General features: G+C 45.7%; 1 protein-coding gene across 2 annotated transcripts; it reads right to left on the reverse strand.

The window, feature by feature from the left end:
• Positions 1-930: 930 nt before the first annotated feature.
• On the reverse strand, positions 931-9,027 carry btbd3b (BTB (POZ) domain containing 3b). 2 transcript variants are annotated; one of them, XM_062464354.1, is made up of 5 exons: positions 8,285-9,027; positions 7,866-8,233; positions 6,707-6,797; positions 4,319-4,437; positions 931-3,204 (listed from the first exon to the last, which is right to left on the reverse strand). In XM_062464354.1, the coding sequence occupies exons 2-5, from the start codon at positions 8,174-8,176 to the stop codon at positions 2,172-2,174; spliced, it is 1,554 nt and encodes a 517-aa protein (XP_062320338.1). In that variant the 5' UTR covers positions 8,177-8,233; positions 8,285-9,027; the 3' UTR covers positions 931-2,171. The 2 variants fall into 2 exon arrangements, with proteins under 2 accessions (XP_062320338.1, XP_062320337.1); XM_062464353.1 differs by lacking the exon at positions 8,285-9,027 and having other exon boundaries at positions 7,866-8,257.
• Between the last annotated feature and the right edge of the window lie 3,423 nt (positions 9,028-12,450).

Below are 12,450 nucleotides of genomic sequence, written 5' to 3' on the forward strand. Positions count from 1 at the left end.
CATGACATATTGAGTTCAATTCATCAAGGGCTTCACGCTCGCTGGTTCTGTCAAACTTGGTCTCGATGTTGAGTGGTCTATAATCAACGAGCTGCCAAGCACTCATGAATCATTGTGGTCTTGTATGTACTGTCTGAAAGCTTAAAGATGCACCAGTCATGTCTAGAATTGTTGTATAGCCTGTAAAAGTGGTTTTCAACAATGAGTTATCACTTTCTTTACTTTTCAGTAAACTAGCGAGAGATTTCTGAAGTTGTTAGGCATCCTTTATTCCTGTTGGTCATTGCAGTTCAAAACCATTACTGAGAGGTGTTTTTATGTTACGTTTCTTTACGTTTTCGTTCTCCTTTGAAGTACAGCCATCAGTCTCTCGAGGGCTTTTATCTTCACTTTTTCTCTTACAATACAAAGAACAACTGCACTTTGTGGAAGTAAGACAGAGAATCCATTCCCACTGGAGCCGAAGTTTTCTTCATCTCTAGAGAGACATTAGGATGAAGCTGGAATGTCAAAAAGTCAGACTGAGCTCCCCTGAGAATACTCCGCTTCTGAGATTCCAACGGTTTTATTTTCAGGACGATTAGTCAGTTTTCTTGCATAAGAACTGTCTACACTTCTACCAGCTAGAGTGAGGTACAGTACTGCTTACCTAGACGTGAAAAAGCACATAGGGCACTAAAATATGAGACAAAGCATTTTGTTTAGAGTTGGAGAAACATGCTTTTTTCTCAAAGAACAATCACACAACCGCTATGTAGAGAACCACTCGTTTGGTTTATTTGCATCGTTGACAGTCATACACATTCATATGTCTCTCAGCACTGTAGCACATGAACACAGAACGGGAACATTCAGAGAGGTCACCTCCAGTCACCTTGTCTCCCACACTCCTTCTCGAGTGGACCCCAGACAAGACGTCCGACACCAGGATAAACAACCTCGCAGGAGCAAATGGAAGAAAAGCTGCAATTTTAAGAATAACTGACAAAACAATAAGCTCAAGTTTTACAAAACAACATCAGTGCAAAACCATAGCGTATGCGTTTTTTGTGTGTTCTGATATGTTGGGGTGAATGCACGCTACAGTAGTCCACCATAGTGCATGAAATGAAGTTGTGATACAGTTCTTGAACAACTACAGTAGATAAGGTAAATAAATGTCAAGGATTCAAACACAGGACTAGTTGCCCCTCTTCTTCAGTGACTTAAAGATGTTGTGAATCCGCTATAACACTTGTAAACGATACAGCAGACAGACTTGGTAACCAAAAGAAGTATCAAACTGTTTCCTTGTAGCATTTAGTGCTGAACAGTGTGCACTCTACACATTTGTACAATTGTTTCTATTAGTATTTTTTTGTAATTTTTTTTGCAAATATGATGAAAACCAAATGGTAAGTGACTTGTGAGTTGTGATTGGAGTGAATGTGTAGAGCAGAGGAACATGCGGCTGAGAACAGGGGTTGTATATTTCATTACGTCAAGTGCTTTTCCAGTCTAAGACCTCCCAAGCCTTGGTGCGTCTCATTCAAGCTGGATCCTCATAAAGCCAAAGATTTACAAACCAACGTTCAATAAGTGTCCCCTTCTCCATTCGAACAAAAGCGATTTCTTCAAATGGGAGTCATGATTTCATACGTTCGGTTAGAATATTGTGTTCTTCTGTTCTTTAATCTCCAGTGTAAAATTGATGGTACAGAAAGCTTCATGAAGTGCTAGTATTATAATAGAATAGAATGTATTGCTGCTATATATATGTGTGTGCACCTGGTGCAAGCATAAAAATAATGTAATATAATCATTATATTAGATGCCTTTGTAAGTAGCCCACATGAGGCAGTATGTACAGAACATCATTTACAAGGCTATGTACATGGAGATAAATCACAACATGGAGTCCATTGATCTTCAAGTGTTTTTTTCGATTCTTCCTCCCGCTTACAGATAATTATTTTCTGTTGAACAGTGTCCTTGTTCTCACTATGGTCGTCCACAGGACCAAGGCTGAATGCCTAAACATCAGTTTGTAAAATGTCAGGATGCGGATGTTAAACATCTTTTCACACATGAACGACTAAGTAAACCCAATATTGTCTGGATGTACAGTCCGTATCGATTTTTTGAGATTCAGATTTTATTTGAATTAATTGAGATAAAATAATCACGTGAACTCAAGCGTAGAAGATAAGCTCAGGAATCTGTCCTCCCTGCACTCCGGTTCCGTTAGTGCTGTCTGACGAGCACTGGAACTGAAACGTCACCTTCCCACTCTGCACCTCTGTCATACCCTCCTGTCCGAAGTAGCTCAGCTCGCTCCCGTCCAGCACAACGCTGGCCGTGTAAAAGGTGTCAGGCTCGATCTGAACCGGGTACTCGAACCACACCGGGAACGTGTTGCTGGACCCGTCTGAGAAGTACTTACTGAGGTTCTGTCCCAATAGAACTCCCTGGCGTTTCAGCTCGATCTTCGCGCTGTACTCCGCCGAGCCACAGCTGGACCCGTACAGGCCAAAGCCGGCGATAAACACCCGCTTGTCCACCGCGAACTGGATACTGTCACAGCGACCCCGGTAACGCCACTGGTTGCTACGGTAGGCGCAGGACTGGAAGCGGTGGCATCGCTGTGGAGACAGACCCTTCCTGGGCTGGCTGGCGAACTGCAGGTCGGGCTTCTTGGCCGCCGTGTACCACAGGAAGATGTCGTTGGTCTCGGTGAGCGTGAGCACGCCGGACTGTGCCGCTCCGTTGGCAAAGTCGTCCAGCGCCATGGTGGGGATGCGGATCAGGAACACGGCCTTCCCCAGAACCTTCCGCTTGTTGTCGATGGACGTGGTCAGCTCCTGCCGCAGGCACTCGGCGTCCGCCCAGCTCAGTGCCGCCTCGAACACCACAATCTCCTTGGCGTTGAGGGTCTCGCGCTGCAGGATGCTCTCCAGGGTCTGGGAGTCGATGTCGCAGAAGCCTTCAGAACGCAGTGCCAGCTCCGCCTGGGCGTCGATCACCTCCCAGCAGCGCTGGGTCAACTCCGGCTCCTCGAACAGGCAGCTCTGGGACAGGAGCACGCACGCGTTCTTGGCGCTAAGGCTCGTCTCCAGGAAATTGACGCAGGCGCGCGCCAGATGGGGCACGATGTACTTCTTGGCGGCGTAGAGGGTGGCCAGGACGGTGTCGGCACTCAGGTCAATCTCGTCACAGTAGATGTACCTGCGGACGTGTAAAAATGGTTTAGAATGGCTCAGTGTGGCAGTGATGGATGGGCTGAGGAGGGGGCGATCGTTTGCTGGACGTGAGAAATCACACAGCCTCAATGTGGAGGACGCCAGACAGGAGAAGGGTTTAGTGTGCTCACGTGCTGTGCTGAGTGCATGCTCAGGATTCTCCCCTGGTCTCTATCAGAGAGGTTTTACATTTAGTCATTTTTTAGCAGACGCTCTTAGTTACTTACTAATTCTAGGTTTAGAATGAGTTGAGTGCACAAGGCGCAGACTCAAGATTGTAGTCATTTTCTACAAACAATATCGTCTCAGCCAGGACTGAGTCTCAAGGTAGAGCACATACAGCAGTATTATAATTTTTTTGTGTGGCGGCAACTTCTGTTTGCCAAAACACGACAGGATATCAATGAATTAACTGAACAGATGTAAATATAGCCAGGTACTATGGTGTTGGAGAAGGAACAAACAAATCCTATCCTCTAGTATCTTTTTCTGAACACAGTGAGATATTCCTCCTACACACAGGCTTACCACTCGGTTACCACACAGGGACACAGAGAACGAGTCAGGAATGAGAGAGGGAGCAAGAGACAGCATGGGACGTACAAAACCAAGAGAGAGAGAGAGAGAGAGTCGACAACCTGAATAGACAGAATGAGAGAGAATGGAAGAAGCAGAAAGAGATTGATCTCGTGTCGGGAGAAAATAATGATGAGAGAGAATGAAAGGAAACGGTATCAGGAGCACTATCACTTCACTATCACTTCAGAAGAGGCTGGAGGGGGGGGGGGGGTTCTGTGGTGTGTACACTTAAGACACAGCCCAGCACACTGAGGTTGTTAACATCTTAATTAAAACAGGCCAGCTATTACTGAACCTCGAACTCAATATACACAGTGCACTTGCAATGTAAGTATTTATGATTTCAATAATGATGAACTGAGTAAGAAGTTCTTCAAAGTGCTGTTTAAGTTTAAAGAGCCATTTAGACACTGTAAGAAACAATGTATTGACTGAGTACATCATTACCCTGGAGGACCGGTGAAATACGTAGTGATAAGGAGAGAGGTCAGAGGTCAGAGAGAGCAGGAGCAGGTCCTTACTTCAACATGGCCAGGAAAGCTGACGGCTCCACATCTGGAATCCGGATCTCGTCTTTGTTTTCAGCCAGCTCTCCATAAAACATGGCGTGGAACACCGAACTGCCCACCGCTAGCACATACTGGACGGAAGGGGAGGAGACCGAGAGAGACAGACAGAGAGAGAGAGAGAGACAGAGAGAGAGAGAGAGAGAGAGAGAGAGAGAGAGAGAGAGAGAGAGAGAGAGAGAGAGAGAGAGAGAGAGAGAGAGAGACAGAGAGAGAGAGAGAGAGAGACAGAGAGAGAGAGACAGAGAGACAGAAAGAGAGACAAAGAGAGAAACAGAGAGAGAGAGACAGAGACAGAGAGACAAAGAGAGAGACAGAGAGAGAGAGAGCCAGAGAGGGACACAGAGACAGAGAGACAGAGAGCAAGAGAGCGAGAGAGAGAGACAGAGAGGGGCACAGAGACAGAGAGAGAGAGCAAGAGAGAGAGAGAGAGACAGAGAGAGACACAGAGAGAGAGAGACAGACCGAGAGACCGAGAGACACAGAGAGAGAGACAGAGAGATACAGAGATAGGGAGACAGACAGAGACACAGAGACACAGAGAGACAGAGATAGAGAGAAAGATGTAAAAAGGTTAACTTGAGGAGGCGAAGAGTGCTTACATATGCAACATGTATGTATGTAGGATGAGAGACAGGAAGACCGGGTGGAAATTAATAAAAAGACCTCCTAATCAGGCTGAGATCTTTCATCCACAGTGGATCTTCCTCCTCATGGGTGACGAGGACAAGAGTTTCAACCGCTGTCAGGCTGGAACAATTGAACCGTGAAATCTGATCGAGCACCCTCTAATATTCATCCACAATCAGCATTGCTTCACCACAGTTGCTATTTCCCCTGGGGATACAAAGCCACACATTTCTAATGAATAGATATCAATTGCTTCTGGTAATAAAGAATGGGACTGCTTCATAATAGAAGGGAAGGGGTGGAGGCGGACTCTTTTCTGTGATGCTAATGAACTATCTCTGTTAATGATGAAATCAGATGCCAACACAATACTGCAGATTATTCAGCTGATGAAGGAATCACACTCAAGTGGGTCTGGGTTCATGTGTGGGGGTTTATTGCAGGTGCTCTGAATCTTCCACATGGATCTTTCAGGTCTTTGGGCGGACAACAAAAGACTAAAAACCAACCATTAATGTAAGATTGAGATTCTTACTTTGTAACAGACCCATATGAAATTTGTTTGCGCGTGGATATGCTTGGAGAACAAAGTATATTATAAATAGTAAAAAGTGACAGGACATGTCTTGTCGTTTATAAGAGTCGGCTATAAGAGTCGTGGAGAGACATAACTTTGTAAATAAAATCATAATGCATATCTGAATGGCTGCCAACAGGCTGTCATAAAGAGTGCTCTGCACAACGTCATTATGCTCCATTGGTATATTGGCTCAGAGCAGCAAAACCATTCACGGCAGCCTTCCATAACAGCTTTCCATAAATGTGCAAAGTGCATCCCAGCGACCAATCACGGAATGATATATTTTGGCCTCTTACAAGGAGTAGGAGATATGACTCATGCCTGGTTCATCTGACACCCGAGTATTTCGGGAACAGAACGAAGCGACTGATTCCCTTTCAAAGAGGGTAGGAATCACTGTTCCATATTTCTCCATCACAGATTATTACACTCCAGTGTTATGGTCACATTCATTTGAGGAGCCCATGGTAAAGAGATGTTCGTATTGGTGCCTGACATGTTCCATGAAAATGTTATGAATAGGAAGTAATTATTTATGTGAACATCTGGGAAATACAATGGGGCCAGGGAGGGGCACACGCAGTCAGGCCAGCATAGAAGCATCTAGAACAGGATAGGATCGTTCAACCTAACCTACGGATGTTTCTCACCTAAACGTCTTTTTTGCATCACACCCTGAGTTGGAACGCTGCTTTTGTCTGCAAATACTTGGAAACCTGCTGCACTGTCATGATCAGAACGTGGTTAGAAAATGTATAAGAAGCAAACCGAACATAAATATATGGTTTTGTGACGTTAGACTCTTGGTTGATGGGATTTGTTTGAAAGTCAAAGTGAGATGGTTGAAGTGAAAGCTGAGACACCTTGTGTTTGAGCAGGGTTCACAGCTGAAGACGTGACCCCTAACTGTCTCAGCCTCGCCATCCTTCAGCCTCATTTACATAAATAATTAATCAGCGTCTCGAACACACACATGGCGCGGAAGAGAGAGCTGAACACAAAGGATTTCACCTCCGTCGCCGTCCTCAACAAGGCGTATCATTTCGATCATGATACAGATGGATATGAGACTGTTTTGTTGGTGTTTTCCCTTCAGGGTTGCTAAGTGACGGTTAAAAGGAGGCGTGTCTTACTCTGTGTCCGGGAAGTCTTTGTGTCGCTCCGGTTTGGCCCACCACGAAGTGGACGTCGGCCATCAGCTCGTTGTTGAACATGACAGAGTTTCTGGAACACAGAGCAGAGATGGATTATGCCCCAACCCTACCCTAACCCTAACCCTACCCTAACCCTAACCCTAACCCTAACCCTAACCCTAACCCTACCCTAACCCCAACCCCAACCCCAACCCCAACCCTTACCCTAACCCTACCCTACGCAGGTTAGACCAAGTTGTGCTTTAGTCATAAGTAGGGTGATGTTTGGGTCACGACCTGAAGAAGAGCCCATGTATCATGTAAATGTGGTTCCTCTGCTTTCTCATCAAGTCATTCAGTCAAAACAGAGGAACACAAGTTCAATTTTCTAAACCAATTTCTGAACATGTATTAATCGACAAAGCCATAATGGAACTGGCTGCATCGTGGTGGAAAATCCCCACACACTGTAAGAACGGGAGGAACAATAAAACAATCTTCATTTATTATTGAGTGTTGGAACATGTCACTGAGTAAACAGTCCCATGCTGTTCTGGAGAGAAAACCAAGGCAGGTTTGAAAACACATTTGGTTTGATCAAGACGAGGTATTTTACTGATAAGCCAAGGTAAATATTTAGCTTCCAGCCCAGTGCAACCTCTGCATGTGCTGTGTATCAAACACAGCTGCCGCCAGTCCTGCCTCTTTGTGTCAGGGCAACAATCTGTCCAGGACCAGAGGGCTTATAAATAGAGACACCCACAATGGTGTTGGGGCGGGACAGAATCAACACATACACACTTCCTAAGACTCTCCCAGCCCCTGTAAGCACCTCACGGAAACACTTGTTTGCACAGTTAACACTATAAAGGCCTATGATTAGTGCAAACAACTCATCAATAGGGAAAAAAACTTCCAACTTATTGATCACCTTCAGTTGAGGTTCTGGAGCACAGAGTAAAAGTAGGCATGTATGCCTGTGAATAGGCAGCATAATACAAGTTTCAAAAATGATCTTATTTACAGGTGGAATTAGCTTCCGATCACAGTAGCCATTTGACACCCAGCACAGTTCCAACCCTTTCCTGTGCAACTTGCGGACAGAAGTTGTACCTGGTCCAGACTCTGGAGGAGGAAACAAGGATTCAGCTTCACCTACCTCTCTCGTATGGTGGAGTAGAGCCCCTGCCAGTTGCAGTTCTGGATGGTGTTGTTGTTGTTGAGGTTCTCCTGCTGGTACTGTTGGACCGTGGTGGTCGAAGCCGGCTTCTTGGTGGGAAAGATATCCCCTGCCATCTTCTTCTTCTTCTTGTTCTTCAGGGTGATGATCTCGTAGCAGACTGGAGGCAGCTTAGAGCTCCCGCTGGCGTTGCCCTTTTTGGAGCTTTTACTTGATTTGCTCTTGACTGACTCTGGAAGCATCAAGAAGAAAGTCAGACATTTCATGTTCCTTCCCTTGGCATCGACCATGAGTGTGTTCAGCTGCCGAGCAGTGGGAGTGCATGCAGAGAAGTCATCCACCCGGAGGCAGGAGCGCCGGAGGAGGCAGGAGCGCCGGAGGAGGCAGGAGCGCCGGAGGAGGCAGGAGCGCCGGAGGAACGAGGGGGGAGGGGGGGGGGAGGTGAGGACTCGTGGATGGGAAAGCAGAGTTGTGAAGGAAAGAGTGCAGTCAGAAATCCTCCCAGAGGGCTTCACCTTTCAGGAGGTAGAAATGGTTCTCCGCTCCACCCCTAACTCTCCTTCTCTCTCTCCTACTCTCTCCTTCTCCCTCCTTCACTCCTCTGAGGAGGCAGTCCTAATCTGCCGATCGCGAGGTTCCCCTCTTCTGTTTGAAGTTAGATCTGCAGGTAGAGAGTCTCATCTGGGTTCCCATCACTCCGAGGGCAAGGCACGGGACCAAAGCTTAACTCTGTTGAAATCACTATTTTCTTCCAAGTCTCTCTCTCCCTCTCTATCTCCCTTTTCTCTCTCTCTCTCTGTTCTCTCTCTCTGTCTCTCTCTCTCTCTCTCTCTCTGTTCTCTCTCTCTGTCTCTCTTTCTTTCTCTCTCTCTCTGCTCAGGAGAGAGTTGGTGTGACAGCCCCAGATTTAGTACAGCTGCAGTGGTCCTTAGGCAGGCAGCCTGCTCTCTTTTTCTCTCTCTCTCTCTCTCTCTCTCTCTCTCTCTCTCTCTCTCTCTCTCTCTCTCTCTCTCTCTCTCTCTCTCTCTCTCTCTCTCTCTCTCTCTCTCTCTCTCTCTCTCCTTCGTTCCCCCCTCTCCCCTGTGCAGTGGAGAGGTCTGCAGGATGCGCGACTTGTAGATGTTCTGTCCGTGCTGTTTCTTCTGCTGACTACAGGACTTGAATGGATGAGCGCAGAGGAGAGGAGAGAGACCCCCCCCCCACCCCCACATAACAGAGCAAGGCATCCTCCTCGGATTAACCAATAGGCACGCGTAAGCCTTCTCATTGGCTGCAGCAACCTGCTGTGGCAGCTACTAGAATATGCAAAGGCAACCCCTCAATTAAAGTGACAGCCGTGCCCGGTGAGAACGACACATGCAGCTACAGAATGTTCAGAGCTTCTTTTCATCTGTACCTGCATCTTAAACATTCTGCTTACTCTAAATATGAATTTCATGTTGGAAAAACAAAAGGGCAATGCAAATTCAAATGAATCTTTCGAAGGGCAACATTTGCTTAATTCATGCATGCACAGACAGTTACACTTCATATTTTAATGAGATTACACAGATTCTTGTCATGGAAAACCTCATGTGAAATCATGTACTGTACCGCATAAAATATATTATTGCTTTTGTTACATTACAATAATTTAACTTTAACATTTATCCTCAAGGTCATTAACATATCTGCATGAAATACATTATAGCTTGTCCAAAGAAGGAGTACATAGAAATTCAAATCAACAACCTTCCCTAAAGCCTGGTCATCTGGTTCCAGCTCTGTGACCACCCAGGACACGTCTGCATCTAACCCACCTTGTACAGTTTTCTTAAAGGAAACCAGAACACTGGACTATAAATGTAAAACACTCTTCCTGGTATGTATAATGCATGTAGTGCTATTTGTAGGTATAATGCTGCTCTACAAGACCATGCACAGCAAATATTCTACTGGAAGTGAGTTCAAAGGAGCTGTAGCTTTCATGATAGGAAGTTTTGGCCGAAGACAGTGGTTGTATTCCTAACGTTCTAGACGATGTTGCAAGACTTGATTATGGTTTCTTTATTTCCTCAAGGCAACAGAGAATGTTAGCCCCTCCTCCCTGTGCTCTGGAACTGTGGACTACTGGAAATGTTACCTTGGTAACCATTAGCAGGTGGCAACCAGACATGCAGGGTTAGTGGTGGACAGAGGCAGGAACAGAGGTCGAGGCAGAGGCAGGGGTAGAGGCAAGAGTGGAGGCAGGGGTACTATTGTAAAAGAGGCAGCTCATTACTACCTATTTTCAAAGCACGAGTCCTATTTTGTCCTTACTCAATGGCAGCCTTTTAAAATATTTTTGGGTGTACAATGTTGGGGTTGTGACATGCATGACAGCAATTGTATAGCCCATGTCATATACTTTAGACAGTAAATTGAAGTCACCGGGAACCAAACTAATCTGAATTTTACAGAGGCTTTAATTTCCATTCCAATGAACAGATGGTGCTGTTTTAGATTTCCACTTAACCAATGATAAAGAGGATGTCAACATAGATCACCTTCCACAGCTGAGTTTTTAGTTTAATGTTGTCTCTTTCTTCATCTCCTCGGGACGCTGACTTGTTTTTCACACTCAGCGAGCAGGGTGGAAGCAGGGGAGTTAGTAATGATGGTGTTGTGTGTGGTGTCAACGTCGCAGTCTCGCACGTCATCACCACAGAATCACACATTTTATAGATTAGGCCAACATTTGCATAACTGTAGTAACAGCAATTAGCGTTGTACTTGGTCAACAACTGCTCGGTGAGGTTTGGATCCTTCATGTTGACCCTGGAGAATGGGAGAGGAGCCCTGGTACCTTGATCTCGCTGGAGTCTCAGCCAGACACCATATTACTAATAATAAAGTGTTAATTTAGAAGACACTTCTATCCAAAGGGACATACAGGGGTGTGATTCAAACCTGCAGCTCTTCATGAGCAGTCAGATGCTCTACCACAGAGGTATACATCTTCCTTTTCCGGAAGTGAACACCTCTGTTCTTCTCGTCATCCCTCTCTCTCGCACCTGCTTGCAGAGCTACTATTTGAGGTAAACTATTTTTGGCAAAACGTTAATAATAAAGAAAAGCATATTAAAACACAAAGATTCTATCATTATTTTGTGTGTGATCTTGATCCTCACTGGGAACTGGGAGTGCTTCTGCTGTCTGTCGGTATCCCACATTAGCGCTTGAATAAAATAAGCTGAAGAACAACTTTTTTCTGTTCTATTTGTTTCCATAGTCTGATTTGGAGTCTGATTTTCAATTACTTGAGCCAAGGACGTTCATTAATACTTATTAATGTGAGATATCCAAACACATTTCCAACGAGAAAACATATTGAGGCCAAATATTGACAACCGTCTGGTGGTCCCACCGCTCAAGAGCGCCCGGTCCCAACACAAGCTCTTCTCCTGTCTGGCCCCCCAATGGTGGAATCAACTCCCCACCTCCCTCAGGGACACTGACTGTCTCCCCACCTTCAAGAAAAGGCTCAAGACGCACTTGTTCCGGGAGTACAACGGCACTTAGGAATGCTTGGCTGGACCTGATGTTAATTTCCTCCAGGATCACAATGACCCGTATTGAGAGACTTGTTGCTCTTGTTGGTTAGTTGTAACGGTTTCAAATTCTTGTACTCGCTGTGAAATATTTTTACTGTTGATTGTTTTTTTCTACAGGTACACTCTTGCACTCTTGTGGGGAGTTTCATGTTGTTCAATTGTAACTTGTTTAACTGCATGCTCTTATGGTTCTTCCCTTTGGCACTTATTTGGTTTTCCACAATGTATGCTTCATGTTTTGGCTGCTCGCAATGTTTGGGGCTATCTCGTTGTTATGATCAGTGACCTATGCTCTTTTGTAAAGCTCTCTCTTGGAAGTCGCTTTGGATAAAAGCGTCTGCTAAATGCATAAATGTAAATGTAAATATTGCAGACTCATTGATTATACAGCAGTAATGTAGCAATCCAGTTGGACACAGAATGATACAGTAGTGAAATTAATCAATACGTACAAGTGTCACATCACTGATCAGACTAGGGAGCTCATTAGAGAGAGTCAGTGTATGGTACAGCACATGCTGCTCATTAGAGAGTCAGTGTATGGTACAGCACATACTGGACATTAGAGACAGTCAGTGTATGGTACAGCACATGCTGCTCATTAGAGAGTCAGTGTATGGTACAGCACATACTGGACATTAGAGAGAGTCAGTGTATGGTACAGTACATACTGGACTTTGAGCCTTATAAAATGCCTTCATCTGCTTTAACTCACATTGGACGTCCCTGACACGGAGAGCAGTAATTGACAGGGGTGTTGGCCATGGGCAGAGGCCTGTGGCCATTAGCAGACTGAGTGGGTGAAGATGTGACAGTCGACAGTCCCACGTCACTTCTCTGTCCAGTGGAGTGAGGCAGCTTCTCCACGGAGCTGTGGGAACCGAGCCCTGCGCACAGGCACCTGCTAGGAGGAGAGGAAGGGAAGAGGAGAGGAGGCTGGGAGGAGAGGAGGCTGGGAGGAGAGGAGGCTGGGAGGAGAGGAGGCTGGGAGG

This window comes from Osmerus eperlanus, chromosome 6 (genome assembly GCF_963692335.1).
Source record: "Osmerus eperlanus chromosome 6, fOsmEpe2.1, whole genome shotgun sequence".
NCBI lineage: Eukaryota > Metazoa > Chordata > Actinopteri > Osmeriformes > Osmeridae > Osmerus > Osmerus eperlanus.